At 38.2% G+C, this 23,614-nt stretch overlaps 1 protein-coding gene across 14 annotated transcripts in view; it reads left to right on the plus strand.

Annotated features, from left to right (window-relative positions):
* The window catches only part of FOXP1 (forkhead box P1), a 574,868-nt gene extending 569,339 nt beyond the window's left edge, over positions 1 to 5,529 (plus strand). For all 14 annotated transcript variants that reach the window (XM_046667607.1, XM_046667598.1, XM_046667622.1 and 11 more), the window contains one exon: positions 862 to 5,529. In XM_046667607.1, the coding sequence (XP_046523563.1) occupies positions 862 to 1,006 (145 nt within the window). In that variant the 3' untranslated portion in view covers positions 1,007 to 5,529. The remainder of the gene's footprint in view (positions 1 to 861) is intronic.
* The last annotated feature ends 18,085 nt before the right edge of the window (positions 5,530 to 23,614 follow it).

The raw sequence follows: 23,614 nt of genomic DNA on the forward strand, positions 1-23,614 counted from the left end.
TTCTTATCATATTGTTGTGTTGAGCGAGCCTTTTCCTCTCGGTTTGTGTTTCCTGGCAGGGCTTTTCTTGCCTTATTGACAGTTTGTAAAAATATGCATTAATTTGGAGTTTCAAGCATGTATCATGGTGTCTCTTTGCTGTGTTTGCTTGAAGTTGATTAATGATAGAACCTCGCTTGGGGTCGGTCTCTGGAGAGTTCTTTCACAGGTTCTGCATGTTAACTAGCAAAGCAGAACACAGAGCAAGCCATGATTAGCCCAGCCTCCCACACTCACTGGTCCCCACAAACCAGTGTTGTGTTACATTCTTATTTCACGTAATTATTTGAAGATTTGTATTCGTCTGCCCAGGATGCTACTGCAGGGCCTGTTATCTGGTACTCAAAGTGTGGTCCTTGGACCAGCGGCATCACCTGGGAGCTTGTTAGAGATGCAGAGTCTCAGGCCCCACCCCAGATCTGCTTAGTCACGTGCTGCATTTTAACAAGATCCCAGGGTGATTCGAGGGCACACTGAAGTGTGAGAAACGCTACGGGGGAGGAGAGTCCTGCTTCTGTCCAGAGATGAGTCATTCTAGAGCAGCACCGTCCAAAAGAACCTTTTGGATGATGGGAATTTCTCTGTGCTGTCCAATATGGTAGTCACATGTGGCTCTTGAGCACTTGAAATGTGGCCAGTGCAACTGAGGAACTAAATTTTAGATTGTGTTAAGTTAGAAATTTTAATTTAAATAGCCACATGTAGTGAGTGACCGCTGTGTTGGACATCACAGTCCTGAAGTGTGGCTTTTGAATTGCCCGAAACACCCAACCTGCATTGAGTTGGGAAGTTCCCTCAATGACCCTTTTCTTGTTTTCCCAGGCATCCTGTACATGTCAAAGAAGAGCCCCTCGATCCAGAGGAAGCTGAAGGGCCTCTATCCTTAGTGACAACAGCCAACCACAGTCCAGATTTTGACCACGACAGAGATTACGAAGACGAACCAGTAAACGAGGACATGGAGTGAACATCTGGGCGGGCCAACCCCAAGAATGAAGATTGGGAAACAAAACAAAACAAAACATGTCAAAAGTCAGCAGTGAAATTGTTCTCCATTTGTTGTACAGTCTGGAGGATTTTCACTACATTTTGACAACTCTGAAATGTGTTAACTCTTAGTGCCATCAAGAATCCCATTTGGGAGTATTTTTGATTTTTCTACTTTTTGTTGAAAAAAGGAATTTGTACTCTGTGCATTGGATGGACTTGTTTGGTACTTGGGATTTTCCTCTCTTAACAGTCAACATCAGTGTTGTAAATTTGCTAAACTGATTCACTTTTAGCAGCAGACTTTGAACTGCAGTCCTGCCAACGTTGGACACTGAGGACACCCAACTGAGCATGTGCACCTAAGCTGCAGACCAAGCCTCTGCCCAGAATTTAAGGATTCCAATGGACGACCTATTTGCACAGTACTGCATGTTGATTATCACTGCCTTTACTCCATTTTTTTGGGTTTTTTTTGCTTCCAGTTGGGATTGGGAAGGCCTTTGTGTGTGTATTGGGGGGAGGGGTTAAAAAATAATTATCCCAAACTTTTTAATGTATTGCTTTTTTTTTTTTTTTTTTTTTGCTTCTACTATACCATTTTAAGTTCTGACCTCAGGCCTCCATTTGGGCCCAGGGCCTCTTGGAGGCTTAAAGTTTTCTGTACCTTGTGATGAATGTTAATAGGTGTTTTTATTATACAAAGCTGAATGTCATTTCTCGTTTGTAGTTTTCTGTCACTCATTCCATTTTCCTTCAGACATCACCACGTTTTCTCTAAAGTCAGAAAACATTCCGTTTTGGTCTTTTTCAAAAAGGTCCCAAATGCTGCACTCTACACATGAAGGTCCTCTCACACAGACGTGAATCCTGCCAGAAAGAGAATGAATGACAGAAAAAAAAATAGAGACACTCTAGAAACGATGCAGATTCATTCCACGAAGCAGTATTGGAGGTGGGAAGGGGTTGTGTCAGATTTTCCTTTTTTTTTTTTTTTTTTTTTTTTGCGCAGCTACCATCATTCCTAATAAATGCCACAGCACAAACCAACATAGGCAGCACCGCTCCAAAGAAGCCTCGTCCTAGACTGACAGTGTGGCTGTGGAAGGCTCTCCCTGGTAGATCCACGTTGCAGTGGGTCGCAGGCTCTCTGTTGTTAAAACCAGCATGAGTTGCAAAATGGTCCAAAAGCGGCTTCCCTGAGCAACTTTGCTGAAAGTACTGGTGGTGCTGAATTTAAACATCAGTTCAGACCTGCTTGGTGGCATTAATCTGTCTGAATGCAAATTAGATTTCAGATTGAACTTGTTGTGGGAGTAATGAGGACTGAGTTCAGCAAATGCTAAGGTGTTCATTTCAGATGTGCAAATTTGGTCCTGCAGTTCAGTTTGTTATGCAATGTTATCCCACCAAATCCCAGATTCAAAAACTCAGAGAAGGCATCAAGTAGACCTAGAGGGTGCGTCTCAGCCCTGGACTTTTTGGGAATCGATACAGCGTGCGTAACATGACGGTCATCGGTCAGTACAACCTCAGTCCTTAGAACCCCCGAACACTTCCACTCTGCACCCACTTCCCTGTCACTCATTTATTTATCTAGGACTGTAGCTTTTGGTTTGTTTTAGTTTGATAGCCTTTTGGAGCTTAATTTATATTCTTTGTACCTTTTTTTCCTAAAATTACCAAAGATATTACACAAAGGTAAATTATGTTCTCTGTTTTATGCTTTATCTGATGAAGCCAAATATCCTCTTATTGTTGATCAAAGGAGGCGAAAGAATTTAGAGGCAATTGATGAGATAGAGGCTATTGCTAACCTGAGAGAACTGCTCCTTCATCCTAGAGTACATTTAGAAGACCAAGTAGGTAATGGAACCAAAGTTCTTACTTTTTTTTGGTTTTTTTTTTTTTCTTCTGTACCTCTACGGAGACCAAAACTCATTCTTGTAAAGAGAAATTATGAGGCTACTGAAGATAAAAATAGGACACAGTATTAAAGGGGAGAAAGAAGGAAGGGAGTCCCATCTCAAAGAGAAAAGTGAATGTATGCCACTGAAAATTAGGGGGTGTCCAAGAAAGGAGACAGTTAAAATCAAATTCAGAGAGAACAGAAAAGCTTCCACAATTGAACAAGACCACATAATAGTATTTCTAGAAGACATTTCTTTTAAAGAAAGATTGTATGCCACTTTTGTTTAAGGACTGTGCTATGATCGCTGCGTTCATTTTGGTTTATCTTGGCATAGATCCTTCGTTTTTTTTTCTTTTGCTTTAAAAATTTTCTCCTTTTTCTTTGCTTTTTTCTGATTAGGCTTGGGTGAGTATTTTTCGTTTTAAAAAAAGTAACACTCCCGTCCACTCATAAGCTTGGTACAAAAACGTCTTTGGCAGTTAGTTACTTTTGAAGCTTCACTCTGCTTTCTGTATAAAGGGCAGTCTGTGGTCACTCGAGACTTTTTTTTCACTTTTCCAGGCAGCTTCGTGATGCGCAGGCAGTAGCCAGACAGGGTCATGGGAAGGGGCCCTGCGCTTCTAAACTGAGTGGTTGCTGGTTAGTTTGGTATTCAAAAGAGGATAAAAATCTGGTAGATTAGTTCATTCTCAGCATGTGTAGCTAGACATGAGTAAAGATAACAGCATGAGAAACTGTTAGTACGCATACCTCAGTTCAAACCTTTAGGGAATGATTAAAATTAAAAAAAAAAATACATTTCACTCAGTTGCACTTAGTCGTATGTCTTGCATGCTTAGTCTAAAGACTGTAGCAAAAAGAAAAAAAAAGAAAAATCAGATTTTACATATCTTTGCAGGTATCACAGCCTTGCAGAAGAACCAACTGAAAAAAAAATTCTCAGGCTTTACAGCAAGCAAACTTCACTATGATTTTTACAATTCTGATTCTGTATCCCTTGGGGGTATTCCAGTTGCTTCTTTAGGATGGGGTTTATTATGTTGTACATATATCCCGATGTGTCTGTGTGAATCTTTGTCTTTTTTGGGGGAGGGCAGAGGGCGGTTCTTTTTTTAGATATTGTTCCTAAAAAGGAATAAATGCATACACCTGTTTGTCAAAACACCTTTGCTTTTTTTGTGCAACTGCTTTATATTAACGATACTAAAAAAGAAAATAGCTTTGGAAAAAAAAAACTACTGTATGTATTGGAATTGCAGAATATGCTGCACATGTATTTTATTTAGTTATTCTTGCTTTAAGAATATTGGATGACATTTCCTGACATGTGGGAGGGAGAAACTCCTTAACCTTTTTTTTTTTTTTTGGCTTTTAAATTGTAACATAGTTGACAGATTTTTTTTTTTTTTTCCTGTTCTCATTGATCGGAGCATTTTGTACAGGTTTTTTGTGTGTGTGCGTGCGCGTGTGTGTTAATCTGTTTTTGATACATTCCTATCCCTTGTGTTTATCCTACCACTGCCTTCCTGGCTATCTTAAACAAGTTCATACGTTTGAAAAGAGAAAAAAAAAAATGTTGTTTTAAAAAATGTTTTCTCCTGCTGCAGTAAATATTTTGCATGATGAAATTCCAGGGTCACACTTTCAAAGTTTATCAGTGAAGTAGTGATTAATAATGGAGAGTGTCAAAGCTATTGAACTTTTTGTATAAAAAAAAAAAAGAAAACTTTACAAGGTGCCAAGATGTAAAGACAATTTGTTACTCTTTCTTTTTTTCCTTTTTGTCAAAGAAAAGCGTACATTAGGGAGATAGTCCCTTGTATCAGGCAAATGCGCTATCAGGAATGAGGATCCATCCTTCGTCCTTGTCCCTAGAGCCTGTCCTTGAAAGACGAGTTACGCTGCCCGCGTTGAACCAGCAGTGAAATGAAATCTCAAGGCTTCTGTACATGAAGAGTGACCGCCAGCCCTGCCACCTTCGGACGGCTCTAACGTATTCCCAGCATCCTGTCAGACCTGGTAAAGAACACCTTGGATTCCTAACCCAAAATACGGTGTAAATCACTAGCTATTTTATCATGAAAAAGAAAAGTTAAGAAACATTTCCTCTCCTTTCCACATTCCAGCTGAGCTCCGTTTCCAAGGGTACAAAGAAGAACATGCTTATAAGGATTTTTGAATCTTTTTGGTACCTTTTGGTTAATGGTTATACCCTCTTGATATTTTGGATGTTTTTGAGATTCGGTTTCACTTTTTTATCCTGAGAATGAGACTGACAATTCTAGAGGCATTTTGTGGGCCCAGTGTAGTTCACGTGATCTCTGCTATCAGGAAGCCTTGGAGATGGTACAGTCCGGACTGGGAGCTTGGTGCTTCATGGATATGTGCTGCCAGTAACAAGAATTTTTTTTTGTTTTGTTTTGTTTTGATAAGGCATAAAAGAAACTCATTCCTTGACATCAACTGTAATTCCATCATTCCGTGTCTGTGGATACAGACAATAAAAAAAAAAAATGTTGTGTAGTCAGTACTAATTACTGACATGATAGCATTCTCAAATGCAATAAAAATGCTGGTTGTTCACACTGGTAGTCGTCGCCACAGCCTAAGTTTCTTTCCCCTTCTGACCCGCTGATCGTGCGTGTTAAGGCGTCTGCCTCAGGTTTATCACCAGCTGCTTTTAACACAGGATTAAAATCAATCTTAACTAAAAGCTTTCATCATCACGGAGGGCTGGAGCCCTTCTCGGGATTTCCAATGAAAGTCTCCACTTGGAAAATTGGAAAAACAAAAAAGAGAGGCTCCCTTTTCCCTTGAGGAAGTGCACCCTTATTTTTCTTCATCAAATTTTCTCGAGGAAAAACAAAATGTTTAATAACTAGCATTAAGAGCAAACTAAAATTTCAGAGGAAAGCAATTTCATGAATAATTCATTAAAATTTCACATCTGCAAGATTAGTCATCCAAATAACATGCTAATGTCAAAAACATGCACCGTCTATAATATTCTCATCAAGAAATCTTTTTGCATATAATGATAAATGCTTAGATTAGAACAAATGGTTTTATAAAAATATTCTATCAAAAGTATGCTTGATAACTGCATTCAGTGAAGAGAACCGTAGAATTCTAGAAACTAAATATGCCAGAAAAACTACCTTGATTTGGAGGGGTTTTTTTTTAATTGCATACCTCTAGAAAAATTTGTTATTTCTCTTTAATATTATCTCATATATATTCTAAAGATTAATGAATTTGGGCATCATCTTTCAGTAAAAATTAAATTGGTATATTGAAAGCAGCACGTTAAGTGGCCAGACCATGGTAACATAAAACTGTTAGACATGTAATTCAGAGCACATAACACAAGCCGAGAGATGACTTGAAAATTAACCTTGCAGTTTTCATTCGGCAAACACCGGCTGATGCTGAGGAACGTGTAAATGTTCTTTCTCAGCATTGTTTTGAAAGGCCCATATTAGGGGGGAAAAAAATTGTAATATAGGTTTTGCTATTAAGTTGCAAAGGAATGTCCTCTTTTCATTAACAGTTACGTTACACCGTCTAGAGGCCCTCTAGTCTGATAATTAGTAAAACGTTTGAACATTTGAACCCTTCTCATCTAGCTACTAAGAATATAATATTAGGGGTAATTGAAATTCCTTTAAATGCCAGGCTTAAACATCAATATTGCTTACAGCATATGCAGTTGGTAAAATTAAATATGTATACATATTTGAATAAGCTGAAGGACCCGAACTAGGTATGCGGATGATGATGCAACAGTGAAGATTTTGCTGCTTGATGCATAGTACATTTTTAATTGTATTTCAAGAGCTGTTCTAAAGCAGGGGTGTCCTCCTTTACATATTTATTTCAGTCCTGTCACTCAGATAAACAAGGCAGCAAACGCAAAATAGTGGTTCTTTTAAATGAGGGCCTTTCTATAAAAATCCTAAACTCTTAGGGAGACCAGTTTCACACCAACACAAACAGCTGCATGATAGTAACAACCTTCCCCTTTCCCCCAAAAAAGATCAAAACAAAGTATAAAAAGTCTTTTCTTGACATACTAGATTTTGTCTTCATTGATGATATTACGTATTTATGTGTAGGGTAGTAATGACAATTTATCTTTCATCTTCATTGTAGTTGAGTCAAATAAAAGTATTCTTTACTCAAAGTGAAGTCTCAAACCTTCATTGAAGGAATTGACTGACGAAAGGTTTAAGACAGAATTCACATTGGAGGGAAATTAAATTACATACAAAAACACTGGTTTAACTGTGGGACAATATTTGCATTAGAAAGCCATCACTCTAGTTATAACCTACTTTTATTTATTTTTAAACAGTATTTTATTTTGTAGAAAAACAAAACCCTACGTTGTCTTATTTCCAGTCTGATTGTAAAATGACATTTGATGCTTAATACCAAATATCTATCTGTCATCTATCTATATATATATCAATTTGAAATGATCAACAGTCCTTTTTTTTTTTGGCTTATACCAAGAACATAGTGAGGGGAAAAAGACAAGCTTCAAGTTATAATGTTAATTTGAAGGTAACCGGCCTTTCAAGAATTAATTTTCAGCCAAAGCAATAATCATTATTTACCAGCGTGTGACATTTTTATCACTCATCATATTAGCAAATTTCCATTGAAAATGCTAAAATGGTTCGTCATAAGGCAGATAACTGCTCTAGCTGTAAAAATGACCAACACAAGTGCCGGTACTCAAACATTAAATTATACTGTAATTAATAAAGACAGTTAAACTGTCTACTAGCAACAGCAATTTAGGTAACCACATTTGATCGGCTATAAATTGTAACTACATTAAAATTCCAGAAATATTAGCAATATGGATTACTTGATGGAAGTCGGTGCTGATCACCAACTCTTTTTCTTTTTTTTTTAATGACGGAAGCACAGGTCAGCTTGACCACAAATCCGTGGGCGAAGATCAGGCCTGAGCACTTTTAATCTTGTGAAACAAGCAATTACAAATAGTTGCATCGATTTGTTAAAAAGCTTTAGGTGACATAAATTGTTTCCTGTTTAGCTTATTACTCTGATACATAAATGTCACCAAGTCCAGTATTAATCAGGGCCATCGAAGAACACAGGGTGTCTTCCAATGAAGAATTTGTCAATCCTTTTGTGAACGGTCTCAAGAGCTGCTCTCGCTGGCTCGTTTCTCATTAGCAGCAGAGAGAGGAAAGGAAAACTATTTTGTTACGTGAAGTCTTTAATACCAGCTTAATTTTTGGCTCTAAACTAAATTGCAGGATTTCAGACCTGTTTTCTTGCCATCTGACATAGGGCGCCACATTTTAAAAATATCTTCTAAATAGAATAATATTTACAAGGCAACTCAGCCCCTGAAAAGCTAACACTTCTCCCTTCTCAATATATGGTACTGTACGTGTTTCGTTGGGTTGATATTTCTGCACTTAAAATACAATTTTAAATGGCTTGTGCACGTTATTGACTTAACATAAATCAAATGTATCACATATACTTTCTTTAGGTTGGCATGCCACTTAGAAAAATACGTTAGATTCTGGAAGAAAAAAAAGCCTGGAGAAAATTTATTAAATAGAAGTTTTTACTGTAATAGAATATTAATGTAAGCCAATGCTCATTTGCCATTAAGCTGATCCTTTTTTAACATACACATGCTTTTTATTATTTTGCACTCAAGCAAAAATTCCACGTTCAAAGACTTTCCATCTAGTCGGGAATGTCTCTGGCAAGAAACACGTAAGAAATCCTGACCTCCAGAAAGACAGCAGACCGTCCACACCGAGCATTAGCCCCACTGGGTAACGAATACAAACCTACTCGTAAAACGGAAGGTACGCGCTAGTCAACAGTGTGGAATTGGGAGAAACAATTATTCTTTAAATCCTTCCTCACCACTACTCCACCAGCACACAGATGAAAATGTTTGATTTGCAACATAAAAGATTCATTAATTACCACTTGAATATTTAAAGCTATTTTGCAGTCTAACAGAGAGAGATAAAGCAGTGAATTAAAACCTCTAATAAAATTGTAAAAATATTTCAGTAAGTTTACCCGTGTTATGATTTAGGAAGAGATTCAAGCATCCTCACGCAACAGAGGCTTAGCAGTTTTCAAGTGTGTATTTGAAGGAAGGAGCTAAGTGTTCCGGGAATAATTTGTTTCCCACTTTCAAATGTTTACTAATAATTTATTTTCAAATCAAACTTGCTACTTTAGGACTCCAAGGATGAGAAAAAAATCTGCCAAGCAGGTTGGAGCGTTGTGTGTCTGATCCAGAAATTAAACTACTTTTGAAAGTATTAAAGGGTTTGGAAGTTATCATATAAAAATAGTGATTTCCTGCCCACAAAATGCATCAAATCTAAAAACAGCCAACCCCAAGAACATGGCATAGCAGTCCCTCCCTCACCCTGCCCAGCACTGGGTTTATCTACTTCTGCTCCTTCACAGCGTTTCAGTGTTTGGATCCTGGGATCCTAGGAGTAGATAGTGCCCAGCACACTGTTTGAATCAAATGCTAGAGAATCCAAATGCCAGGTTACCAGTCCTGGCCCTGACCATAACGAATGAGGTGACTGTGGCAAGTTGCTTCATCTCTTTGGTCCTCAGTTTCCTCTTTCTCTTAATTGAGGACATTTAACTAAAAGATGAAAAGAGTTCCTTTCCATTTTAAAATTCTAAAAACTTGATAATGTATTCCCCCTTGGGGACTTTTCTGGATGAAATCCATGGTCTGAGCATGAAAGAGTTTTGTGGCACTCCATATTTCACCAGTATTATAATATTGTCTAGTTGAACTCTGCGCTGTAACATGCCCCGTTAGGAGCAAATTTCACTAGCGTGCATGTTTCCAGCCATCCACAAATAAGCATTAAATGACCTCAACTCAACAGTGGAGGTTCCACTGGGAATAAGATTGACACTGCCTTGGCCACATTGTACCCAATGGTTCACTGGGAAGAGAGTTGTTACACGTTAGGTTGTATCGTAGTGTAAGAAGTGCTAACGAGGGGAAGTACAGGAATACATGGGAAGACCACCTGATTCCATTGGGGACAACCAAGGAGGCTTCCTGGAACACACAATGTTTAATTGAAACCCAAAGGATGTCCAAGAGTATGCTAGCTAGGAGGAAGGAGGGAAAAGTTCTAAGCAGAGGAAATAGCACTCTGGCAGGGCCTGCACTATGAGAGGCATGGGACTCCAGAGCAGGGCCAGCAAGAAATGTCATAGAAAAACGCTAAATAAACGCATCCTTGCAGTTGCCATACGTCAAGCAATGTGGCAAGATCCTGAGTCCTATCTCGTTAACATATCTGAGTGCTTTACACAGTCCAGCTCCATCATTCCTGAGGAGGTGGTGCTAAATTAGCCTCATGTTCAGGTAGGGAAACTGCCCCACCCCACCCCTCTCTTCCAGCCACGCTGGGCACCAAGTGCACTCTGCCTCAGGGCTCAGAGTTTCTTTTCCCGTTGTGGTGGGTATTCTTCTCCTGGTTCTCTGTGTGGCTCACACCCTTCCTCCCTTCAAATGTCACAGCAGAGAGGGCTTCCCTGACCATGCAGTGTAAATGGCACCCTAGCAGCCCACTCTACCCTCTGCACTCCACAGCCTCTTTGCTCAGGGCACATGTCCCTCAACGACGGGGACAGAGACCCTGCCTGTATGGTTCACTGCCGCGCCACCAAGCTTGAGGATCAGGAATCGGTGCTCACATTTGTTGAGTGAATGAACAAACGTTACCCTGCTAGAGCAATAGAAGTGACATTTGAACATCAGCAGTTAGATTCCGGAGCCTGCCCACGTAAACCATTCCACTGTATTCCATAGCCAGCCAAACCAAATATCATTTCAAAGATTCTCACAACAAATCTGCAAGGTAGGAATGATCACTAGCATTTCACAGATGAGGATGTTGGGGTTTTCTACGTAATATGCTCCAGGTAGCATGGAGAAGAATCTGGAGAGTTGGTATTTGCCTCCATGGTTGACTCTACAGCCCATCTATTAGGGCTGGTCATGCCACTTAGCTCTTAAGAGCCTGTCAACAAAATGAAGAGTTTCATAGAAAGGTACCAAAAACTGCTTACATGGAAATAGCATCATCAACATTCATTTTTAGGATAGTATTAAGTTATCAAATAATGTGGAGAAAAACCATTTAAATGTAGGCCCCATACAGCCCATTGTGCCCACTGTTAAGTACAATGGCGGGAGAATGCTGCCTAGGCATGGAACAAGACTCAATCTATTGTGCATCACGGGGCCCTTATGATTTGCCTCACCTCAAAGAGCACTGTTTCTGCTCCCGACTGAATGGTGAGCAGCCTGACACCTTCCTTGAGTCTTGCTAATGAGGTACATTAAGTCTTTCTAATAAGTAGATAACCTCTATATCCAGAATCCCACAGTTTAGCTGAGATCTAATGTCCCTGGAGAAGACGTCTCTTGACGACTTGCCTCTTGATGACCACATTTTCAGGCAAGTTACTTAAACCTATCCGAGCATCGTAAAAATTCTCCCATAACAAGATAGTTATAATGACTAAGCGAGATAGAGTATGTATGTAAAGAATAAGCCACGGAATGCGTTCTTAATAAATGGGATGGAGTGTTGAGAAAAAACAGTCCCGGTGCCTGTCCTCGTGTCCTTTACACTCTAGCTGGGAGCCAGGCCTAGTCAAATAGCCTTATACGGAAATGTAAAATTCCGAGTGTTAGAAGAATGTGTAATAAACAGAGAGATGAGCTCTTGAGAAGAGGGTCCAGGGAATATATCTGCAAAGCCAAGAGACTGAATTCAGCTCTGAAAAGTGAGTAAGAGTCAGCTAGGTGGACTTCCAATGGCTTAGTTTACCAGCCTGCATTTCCAGTCTTCACGTCCAGCACCCTTATTTCTCTTTTAGGGAGTCACCCCTCTCCCGCCCTGTCAGTGTTACTTCAGCAGCATCAGCACTTTCACCTGCCTGCTCAGAACTCATCCCAAGGCTTTTGTTAAAACTGTTGAGAGAAATATTCTTCCCGAAGGGACTGTTGATAAGCCAGGACATGAGCCTAGAGCTATTGGTGGCTATTTTTGCTATAATATGGAAGAGGTCCACTTAAATGAAAGGAAAGAGAGGCAAACAGAGACAAAAGAGAAAGAGACAAAAGTGGAAGCCCAGAACAAGACTGAGAGCTGAACTCAAGACCAAGATGGGAAGACAGAAAGGGACACTGAAATCGAAACTGGAAACAAGAAATAGAGATACATACACACCAAATACTGATCACATCATTTGAGCTGCTGGATCTAGCCATGTCTGAAGCTAAAGCTATAGCTTCATTTCAATTACGATAGGTTTTAAATTTTATGAGCCAATTAATTCTCTTGCATATGCCAGTTTGAGTTGGCTTTCCATCTTTTGTAATCAAATAAGTCTAAATGAATGTACTATGGGGTGGGGGGCATTTCATAGAAGGAACAACACGCGTCAAGGCCCTAAGGCAGAAAACAGCACCGAAAGTTCAAGGTTCTGAAAAGAGGACTAGATGATGTTCAAGACAGAGGCAGGGGCTAGACCACTGTTATCATGGCTTCATGAGAAAGAATTATGTGACATGCCAAATACATCTTCTAAATTATCCTTCTCCTGCCATTTTGCAGATAAACTTCGAACTCCAAAACACACTGGTATTAGGGAGAAGAATGACACATCTTTGAGCGTAGAAGAGAGGTAAAATGAGTGTTTTGTGCTCTCACAATGTCCTATGTAATCCAAGATGCCCAAAAAGGGATAGTTGATCCAGGTCATTGGAAAATGACATGGAGGAATTTTATATTATCTCTCTCATTTCTTAATCAGAGGGAATTTGGCACCAGGCTTGACTGAATGCAAGGCTCAAATGCAGAATCGCAGCTAAACAGAGAGAGGGATCACTAACACTTGAGCACAGTTCTCCAAAAGTGGTGATTTTTCAAAAATTGTCTTCATAGTCTCAAATAAGCGCGTCGATTAAGGATATAAAAGATGCTAAAGAACAGAGTAAGATGAGATATGCAGAGAATGGACCCAAAGGGTGGCACATATTTGATGTGCTTTCTTCCCCACTAACCAGATGTTATCTGTCTCTCTCTCCCCCCGCCTCACCTCCTAAACCTGCATCTCCCTGTGTATAAACCTCACACTTTCCCACCATACGTGGGTTTCTGTAGCTGAAACTCAGCTGGCACACAGGCATATGGCAGTGTCACTGTTTGTGCCAAGTGTTCAATTCTGATTGTTGCCCATACCATCCCAGCTGTTAAATATTTTTAACGTTGCCCCTGGTTTTCTCTGTGTCGTAAAGACGCTGCCCATAGGCAGTGCTGTCTCCGTGAGTCCAGAGTAAATGTCCCCTGCTCTCACCATCAGAGAATTTTAGGGGAGAACTCTGATTGGCCCAACCTGGATCATCCCCTCCTCTCCCAGCCAATCATGATGACCAAAATCACACTGAATAGGGTAAAACTGTTCCCTCCAAAAAAAAGGTGGTGCTGGGGAGGCCAAAACAATAGTAGAGGGAGTGGCCCTTTACTAGCACTAAGCATTGTGTTGAGGTCACAGCACTGAAAGACAGAGTCCCTGGTCCTCGAGTTGTTTATTATGTAGTTACTCCTTAGAGACAGACCATTCATCTAACCAACTGTTCAGCTGAGTGCCTACTGTGTCAGACACTTTGTTAGGCTCTGGGGATTCAATAGTGAACAAAGCAGAAAATAATCCCTGCCTCCTGAAGCTTCCTTTCTAGAAAGGGGAAACAGACAACAGTAGGTTAGATAATGAGAAGTGTTTGGCAGAAAAATAAAGCGGGGAAAGGGACAGAAAGCACCAGGGAGAGGGCTGGTGGGGGGTTGCCACAGTAAAGGCCTCAATGACAAGGTGACATTTGAATAAAGATCTGAAGGAAGCATGCTGGGTGGATATCTGGGAGAAGAGCATTCCAGGCAGAGGGAACAGAAACAGCAAAAGCTCTGAGGCTGGAACATAGAGAGTGGGTGGGGAAGAGGGTCATAAGAAACAAGGAAGAAAGGTAATGGAGAGCAGACAATGATACGCATCAGTGGCTTCAGTGTGAGCACATTCTCTTTGCTTGTTGGGTAGATAGAAGCCATTGGAGGTTATAAGCACAAGCATGACACCCACTGACTTGGGTTTTAAGAGGATCCCTCAGGCTGCTGCATTGTAAATGTAGGGAAGCAAGTGTGGAAGCAGAGGGATGAGTTACAAGAATGACTATGGTGGCTGGGACTGAAGGGGTAGCAGTAGAGACGGTGAGAAGGGGGTATATTTGAAAATAGAACCCATGGAATTTGCTGCTGCATATGGTGTCCATCATGAGAAATGAAAAGGGTCAATGGAAACCCCAAGTTTTTTTTTGGTGTGATAAACCAAAAGGAGAGAGTTGCCATTTACCAAAGTGGGAAGACTTCAAGAGGAACAGGTTTATGGAAGTATCAGGAGATCATTCTACACTTTTAAACTCAAGAGGCTTCCTCACCATCCAGCTTGAGATGTTGAGGTGGCAGCTGACTAAAGGAGTCTAGAATTAGGGAAGACATTGGGGTTAGATATGTGCAGGGATGTGTGTAAGGGCAGGAAAGAGTAAATGATATTTTGGTTTCAATAACACACAAAAGGTACAAAATCCTTGTTCCATGAAAACAGAATCTAATTTGGAGAAGTTGTACAGTTTGGATTCAGTGAAGTCAAGAATTTGGAGATACAGCTGAATCATTTTGACCTGACATCAGGTTACTTACTTAAGGAACTTAAAATTGATATCCTTGGGGAAAAAATCTCTTATGCTAGCCTTAAAGGAAAGGAGCTGTGGTAACTACTTAGTGCTAAATTAAGTGCATAAAACAAAAAATCTTAATTCATAGCATGAGAACAAAATATTGTATGTGTGTACAGGGAGACAGCATGTTGTTTATATATAAATAACTTCTAACCTCAAGTATCATTTCCTGTGTTGGGCATTTTCAAAGAGTTACTAATTTAAAAATAAACATTTTCAAAAAAAGATCAGTTCACCCTAGGTTCAGTCTCTCTCAGAATTCCTTCCTTAATTACAAAACCTGCATAACCCATTTCCTTTGGTGTGCAAAAAGGTGTGTAATTAAACCATCAGCATAATACCTATCTCCGTGTAAAACCCGCACTTATGAACTTTAACTGCTGAATAAAAACTCCTATTACATGACCATTAAGTATTATGAATAAAGCAAGTCCTGGTAGGACTTGATTAATTTTTATGCACTATGGATTGTGTCTGGAAGAAATTTGATTTTGGTGGGTCTCCTCCTAGATAACCCACAGCTTTTGATGGCTTCCCCTCGGGAAAGGCAAGTGCTCAGTCGGCTCAGGGAAAAGGTGTCTGACCTCACTGTGGGGCTCAGCTACCCTTGGAGTTTTTCTGATCAGGGAGAACTCTCAGCTTCCACTAATAAATAATCAACACTATCAGTGTTGGAGAGAAAGTGAGGGCAACGGGTAGACAGAAAAAATAGTTGATCCCCCTGGGTGTACTTTCCAAAGGTTTCCAAACATGTTTCCAAAACACGTTTTTATGTTAATGCATATTTTAACTTTTTAGGTGAATGCATAAGAGTCTCAGTTTGAGACTGGCTTATTTCATCTGAAATTCTAAAAATCATTAATTTGTGCCTCAGTAGCTGAGACTTAGGGGTTCTCAGTTTAGACTTTGCTAGAGAAAAGGAAGAGTTGTGAATGGCATCTCAAAACCCTAACAGAATTTGCTCTCTGAACCTCTGAGTGAAGAAGCAGGATGTAAGGGCAATATCTCCAACTGAAAAGAATTGAGTTTGACGAGCAGGTAGAAAGGAAAATTTGGAGCAGTGATAACTACAATGTAGATGCTTGGGTCTGAGAAGTGCCCAACAGAGTGCCCATGCTGGGGTGGATGTTGGAGATCCCATATAATTATAAAAGGATTCCCAAACTGAAAGGACATAAGCTAGGTTTCCCAGGGTTAACCTGGAGATAAAGACTCCCATATCCAAAAAGGACTGACCAGGACATATCAATGAGGAAATGAGATGCTAGGCAGATGGTCTGAGAAACCTCAGAGAGTCCTGGTACTTGGAGTGGTAGGAGAAACATGCAAATTGTTTCCAGAACCTCCCTTCCAGAGAGCCTCAGGGGTGGATATGAGCCTAGAATCTGAGGGGTCATAGGGTAATAGTGCTGGAACCCAGGTAAAGTGGAGAACAGGTAACACAGGTGAGGGCAGAGGCAGCCCCCCACCCCCCGAACATTCCCTTCTCCTCCTCTCTTCCTCTGCACGCTGAGGTATAGAAAATCCTGACTAAGGGAGTCTGCTCTTGGAAAAGAGCAGTGTCCAAAGTGGAAGCACAAGCAAATTTCCTGAGAGTCAGGTTCAGGTGGTAGACAGGTAGAAAAAATGATACAGCCGAGCCCAGATTGTAATGCTGGAGGGTCAAACAGCCTTCCCCTCCCCCAGGGTTTGGACTTTAGCTTCTCACCAGAGTCCACTTTACTAGACAAGTCAGCTGATACCTGCAGGGATGCATGAGCTTAGAGAGAAAAATGGGACACCTCAGAAATGCAATTACTGTTCAAGACAAATAGCTGTCATTTAAATATGAAGTCAAAATTAGATTTTCAGCATAGAGCTTTTAGAAAACACTCCTGGAGGAAGTACTCCAGGAAAAAGGAAAACAAATCCTAGAGAATATTATATTTGATAAATGAAGGCAAGTAAATAACATAGCAAAGCTTACTTTTGTGTGCAAAAGCAAAGACAAAAAGAAAATACATTCTTAATAATCCAGAACCAAATTCTAGTTGATACCAACATGCAAGTGTGGGCTCAGATCTGATAAGAGGAAGAGGAGAGTAAGCTAGGGTAATTGTCTTACTCAAAGGGAGTATCTCATTTCTTGTAAGTTCAAGAAATTTATAAGGAAACATGGTAATATATATGAGTCTTAATAAAGTAGGGGCAATAATCAGGAAAAAGAAAATGGTGTGTAGAATATTCAAACTAGCAATAGCAGAGGGAAAATATGAGGAAAGTAGAGTATGTAAGAAACAGGAAACATGATAGCAAAAATAAGGTTTAATAAAATAGTTTTGCAGTAAATATAAACGTTAAATTAAAAAATCAAGAGACAAAGACTCTGATGTTAGATTAAAAAATACAAACTCTAGCAATGTGTTTCTTCACAAGAAGCACATTTAAAAGGATACAGAGTTTGAAAATAAAATAATGAATAAGAAAAACCAAGAAAATATGAACCAAAAGAAAATGGTGATAGTCATTTCACAAAAAGGGGGAAAAAGAACTTTCGGGGGAAAAAGTCACAGTGGACAAAGAGATAAGTTATAAGCCTGACAAAGGAATAAGAAATAAAGAAGACATAACAATAATAAATACTTAACACACCTAATAATCTAACCTCAAAATATACTGAGCAACAGCTAGAGTTAGAGGGAGAAATAATAAAACATTGTAGATGAAAGATTGAACATACTCCTCTCTGAATGTCATAGGTCAATCAGAAAAAAATCAGCACAAATATGGAACATTCTGAAAATTGATTTGTAGGCCCAAAAGCTAGTAAATATAAGTGCATGTGAAGAGTGTACATCAAACAAAACTAAGCATTATTTTTAGTCATAGATGGAACATTCCCCAAATTAAGCATGTACTAATTTACAAAGGAAGCCTTAAAAATGCAAAAGAATCAATATTGGGGGAAAAAAATACATTTCTCTTATGGAATAGCTTAGCTATTCCATAAGTGTAAAAACAAAGTGAGCTTGACTTAAGTGAAAAATACAATAAAAATAAAATCATAATAAAAATGAATTCACTCTAAAAGTGCTAAAGTAGTTCTTACACAAAAATGTATAGCTTTGAAACATTAGATAAGTAAAGAGGTGTAAAAAACTAATTCAAATAGTTGAAAACTTCTGCTGTGTCCAGCCAGGATGACATAACAGAGAATGGATTTACCCTCCTATTTAAGCAAACAAACAAACACCAGCTTTTGAGACACTAGATAGATAAGAAAGGATAGTGATCCTCAAGAAATGGGAAATAAGTAGGATGAGCCCCACAATTGCTCCAGATTGCTGCCTGAAGAGAGTTTGCAGCCTGCAGCAGAGGAAGGGGAAACATGGCAGAGGTTTTGGGGTTAGAGAGAACAGTGGCCAGCTCTCACATAGTGCTGGCAACAGAGCTTGTTACAATCAGCCAGACTGGAAAACCTCAAGATTCACACGGCATTGGTTAGAGTACTTAGCAGGGTCTTGCCTCAGTAGTGAGGATTAATTAGCCTTAGAATAAATATTGCTCAGGCACTGTGTAACAAATCTTAACAGCCAGACTCTAAAGGATCAAACTATTTCCAAGTAGCTTAACTACATCCCAGAATAATTCTCAAGAATATTGGTAGGAATAAAAAAGTATCCAGCACCCAACTAGGCGAAATTCATGACAACTGGTATCCAGTCAAAAATTACCAGGCATGAAAAGAGGCAGAAAAATATGACCCATATGAGGAGGGGAAAAAAATTCAGTAAATTGAAACTGTCCCAGAACTAGTAAAGATATTTGAATTAGCAGACAGGATATTTAAAAAGTTGCTTATGGGGGCTGGCCCAGTTGCATAGTGGTTAAGTTCGCATGCTCCACTTCCATGGCCCAGGGTTCACAGGTTCAGATCCTGGGCACAGACCTACATATGGCTCATCAAGCCATGCTGTGGTGGCATCCCACATAAAGTGGAGGAAGATTGGCACAGACTTTAGCTCAGTGACAATCTTCCTCACCAAAAAAAAAAAAAAAGTTATTATAACTGTATTCCATATCTTTAAAAAGCCAAATTGAGACACAGAAGATATATTTTCTAAAGATCCAAATCAAACTTCTAGAAATGTAAACTACAATGTCTAAGAAGAAAAATACAGTAGATGAGATTAATGATGGTTTAGACATCATAGAAGAAAAGATTAGTGAACTTCAAGTCATAGCAATAAAAACCATGCAAAATGAAAAATAGAAGAGAGAATGGATAAAAGAAAGAAAAACTAAAAAGAAAGAAAAAGAAATTAAAGAACCTACACAAAATGAAAAATAGAAGAGAAAATGAATAAAAGAAGAGAATAAGGGGCCAGCCCCATGGCTGAGTGGTTAAGTTCGTGCACTCCGCTTCAGTGGCCCAGGGTTTCACCGGTTCAGAGCCTGGGCACGGACATGGCACCACTCGTCAGGCCACGCTGAGGCGGTGTCCCACATGCCACAACTATAAGGACTCACAACTAAAAAAACACATAGACAACTATGTACTGGGGGGCTTTGGGGAGAAAAAGGAAAAATAAAAATTTCAAAAAAAAAGAAAAAGAGAATGAATGAAAGAAGAAGGGAAGGAAGGAAAGGTGGGAGGGAGGGAGGAATAAATAGAAAAGAAAAGAGCATCAGTGAGCTGAGGGACAACTTCAAGCAACACAATATACATGTGACTAGAATCCCCAAAGTGGGGAGAGAGGCATAAAAATATTTGAATAAATAATAACTGATTTTTTTCCAAATTGGCTGAAAGCTCTAAGCCTACAGTCTAAGAAGCCCCATGAACCCCAAGTATTAGAACCGTGAAGAAAACTACAAAAAGTACATTATAATCAAATTGCTCAAAACCAGTGGTAAAAAAAGAACCTTAAAAGCAGCCAGAGCAAAACTCACTCATTCTGTAGAGGAACAAAGAATGATGCAGATTTATCATTAGAAACAACGTAAGTGAGAAGACAGTGGAGCAACATCTTTAATATACTGAAACAAACTGTCAACGCTGCATTCTAAATCCAGCAAAAAAATCTTTTAAAAATGAATATGAAATACAGACTTTTCCAGACAGACAAAAGCTGAAAGAATTCATCACCAGAAAAACTGCCTATGAGAAATATAAAGGAAGTCCTTCAAGTAGAAAGAAAATGACAACAGGTGGAAATATGGATCTTTACAAAGGAATTAAAGGTACCAGAAATGGTAATTACATCAGTAAACGTATGAGATTTTTCTATTTAAATTTCTTTAAAAGAGAATTGACAGATTAAACAAAAACAGCAACAATGTATTGTGAGGTTTATAACATATGTAAATGTATGACAATAGGACAAAGGTTGGAAGGGAAGAAATAAAGTAAACTATTACATGGTTATTACATATGAAGAGGTGTAATGTCACCTGAAGATGGGCTGGTGAGTTAAACATATATAAATCCTAAAGTAATGACTAAAATAAAACATTAAAGAGTTATAGGTAATAAGCCAACAAAGGAGAGAAAACAGAACAATAAAAAATAACTCAATTCAAAACAAGGCAGAAAAAAAGAAGAAAAATAAAACAAAGAACTGATGAGACAGATAGAAGTCAAATAGTGAGATAAACTTAAATGTAATCCTGTCGACATCACTTTAGATGTAAATGGCCTAAATACTGCAATGAAAAGGGAGAGACTGTCAAGTTGAAGATAAAAGTAAGGCCAACTAAATGCTGGCTACAAAAACACGGTTTAAATATGAAAACACAAATAGCTTAAAATGGGTGGGAAAAGATATGCCATTTTTAAATGAAAGCTAAAAAAATAAGAGATATATCATATATAAAAGAAAGCTGGAGGAGCTATGTTAAGTAGATTTCATAACAAAAAATATTACTAGGGATAAAGATTCTAGATGATACTCATTAAAAGGACATAAAAATCCTAAATATTTTTGCACCTGATAACAGAACTTAAAAATATGTGCAGCAAAAGCAGACAGAGCCACAAGGTAATAGAAAAGTCCAAAATGATAGCGTGAGATTTCAATACCTCCCTCAATAATTGATACAAGTATGCAGAAAATTAGTAAGAATATGGGATATTTGTGCAACACAGTTAATTATCTTGACATAACTGATATTTTTGGAACACTACCCAAAAGAAACAGAATACATATTCTTTTCAAGGGCACACAGAATATTTACCCAAATTGACCATATTCTGGATTATAAACAAGTCTCAAGAAATTTTAAGGATTCAAGTCATATAAAGTATGTTCTCTGGCCAACATAATTAAAATAGAAATTAATAAGAGAAACATTTCTGGAAAAGATCCATATATTTAGGAACGAAATATAAACCCCATTATAAATAAACTATGGGTCAAAGAAAAAATTTTAAACAATTAGAAAGTATTGAACTGAGTGGAATGAGAACAAAATATATGAAAATTTGTGGGATACTGCTAAGCTAGTAAACATGTATATTAGAAAAGAAGTAAGGTCTCAAATCAATGATGTCAGCTTCCACCTTAGAAAACTAGGCTAAGAATAAAAAATGTAATCCAAAGTAAGTATAAGAAAATATACAGATCAGAGTGAATATTGATGAAATTGAAAACAGAAAAACATTAGAACAGAATCAATGAAATACAAAGCCAGTTCTTTGAGAACATCAACAAAATTGGCAAATCTTTATCCAAACACAGGGAGACAGAGAGAGAAGAAACAATGACCAATATGAGGATTAAGAGGGTGACATCATTACAGAATCTATAGATATCAGATGAATAACAAGGGGATATTATGCACAACTATATGCCAACAAATTAAAGATCTTAGATGAAATAGATAAATTCCTTGAAAGATGCAAACCACTGAAGAAGAAGTAGATAACTTGAATATTCTTATATCTATTAAATAAATTGATTTTGTAGTTAAAAACTTTCAGAAAGAAAATTCCAGGGCTAAATGGTAATTCTATCAGACATAGAAAGACGTAATACTAATTCTTCAAAACTCTTCCAGAGATGTTAAGAAGAGGGAATATCACAAGTCATCCTATAAGGCCAGCATTACTGTGATACCACAACCAGACAAAGCCACTACAAGAAAGAAACTAGAGACCAAAATTTCTCATGAACGTAGATGCAAAAATTCTAAATAAGATTTAGCAAATTGAATTCAGGAATACATAAAAAGGAATACATGTCAGGAACACATGACAACGTTGAACTTATCCCAGCAATATAAAGTTGGTTTAGCATTCAAAAAATCAGTGTAGAAATTCTGACACATGCTACAACATGAATGAACCTTGAAAATATTATGCTAGGTGAAATAAGCCAGACACAGAAGGGCAAATATGGTATGATTCCACTTATATGAGGTACCCAGAGCAGGCAAATTCAGAGAGACAGAAAGTAGAATAGAGGTTACCAGGGCCTTAGGGGGCAAGTGATTGTTTAAAGGGTACAAATTCCTGTTTGGGTTGATGAAAGAGTTCTGGAAATGCATCTTGGTAATAGTTATACACCATAGTGAAAATACTTAGTACCACTGAATTGAATATTTAAAAATGGTTAAAATGATAAATTTATGTTATGTATATCTTACCACATAAAAAATTAAAAATTTACAAATCATTGTAATTCACCATATTAACACTCTAAAAAAGAAAAATATTTATAATCACCTCAATATACACAGAAAAAGCATTAGAACAATCCAATATCCATTTCTAATAAACCTCTGAGCAAAGTAGGGATAGAATGGAACTTCCTTACCCTAATAAAGGGCATCTGCAAAAGACCTTCAGCTAACATGATTCTTAATGGCAAACGATTGAGTGTTCTCCCATAAGATCAAGGAATGATCTTATTCAACTCACTCCTATTCAACATTGGACTGGAAGTTCTGTCCAGTGCAACAAGACATCCAGATTAGAAAAGAAGAACTAAAACTTTTATGTAGATGATCTGATAGAATCTACAAAAAGAAACTAGAACTAATAAGTAAGTTAGCAAGGTTGCAAGATAGAAGATCAATATACAAAAACCTATTTTTCTTAATGCATATTAACAATGAACAATGGACACTGAGATGAAAAGGCAATGCCATTGACAATAACATTAAAAATGTGATATATCTAGGGATAAATCTGACAAAATATGTGAAATTGCTATACACTGGAAACTACAAAATATTGCTCAGAGAAACTAAAGAAAAGACTTTTGGGTTCTAAATGTTCATTGGTTGGAGGACTCAATATTGTTAAGATGTAAGTTCTCCCAAATTTAAACTATACATTGAAAGCAACCTATACATTAAAAATCCCATCAGACATTTTATAGAAATTGCCAAGCTGACTCTAAAATTACTATGGAGGTGTAATACTATTTATTTTAAAGATTTATCATAAAGCTACTGTTTATCAAGACAGTGTGGTATTGGCTTAAATATAGGGAAATAGATCCATGAAAAGAATAGAGTCCTAAGAAAGACCCACCCATATATGGACAGTTGGTTTTTTGACAAAAGGACAAAGGCAATTCAGTGGAGAAAGGGTAGTTTTTAAATGAATCACACTGAAATAATCAGATATCCGTAGGAAAAAATGATTTTTTTTATCTATACCGCATACTTTTATACAAAAATTAACTCAAGATGGACCATAGACTTGCATGTAAACCCTAAACTATAAAACTTCTAGAAGAAAACACAGGAGAGAGTCCTTGCGAGGCTGGGTTACAGAAAGATTTCTTAACTACTGCATTAAATGAAGGCTCATAAAAAATGTTTGATAAATT

The sequence above is a fragment of the Equus quagga genome, chromosome 1 (genome assembly GCF_021613505.1).
Source record: "Equus quagga isolate Etosha38 chromosome 1, UCLA_HA_Equagga_1.0, whole genome shotgun sequence".
NCBI classification, from domain to species: Eukaryota; Metazoa; Chordata; class Mammalia; order Perissodactyla; family Equidae; genus Equus; species Equus quagga.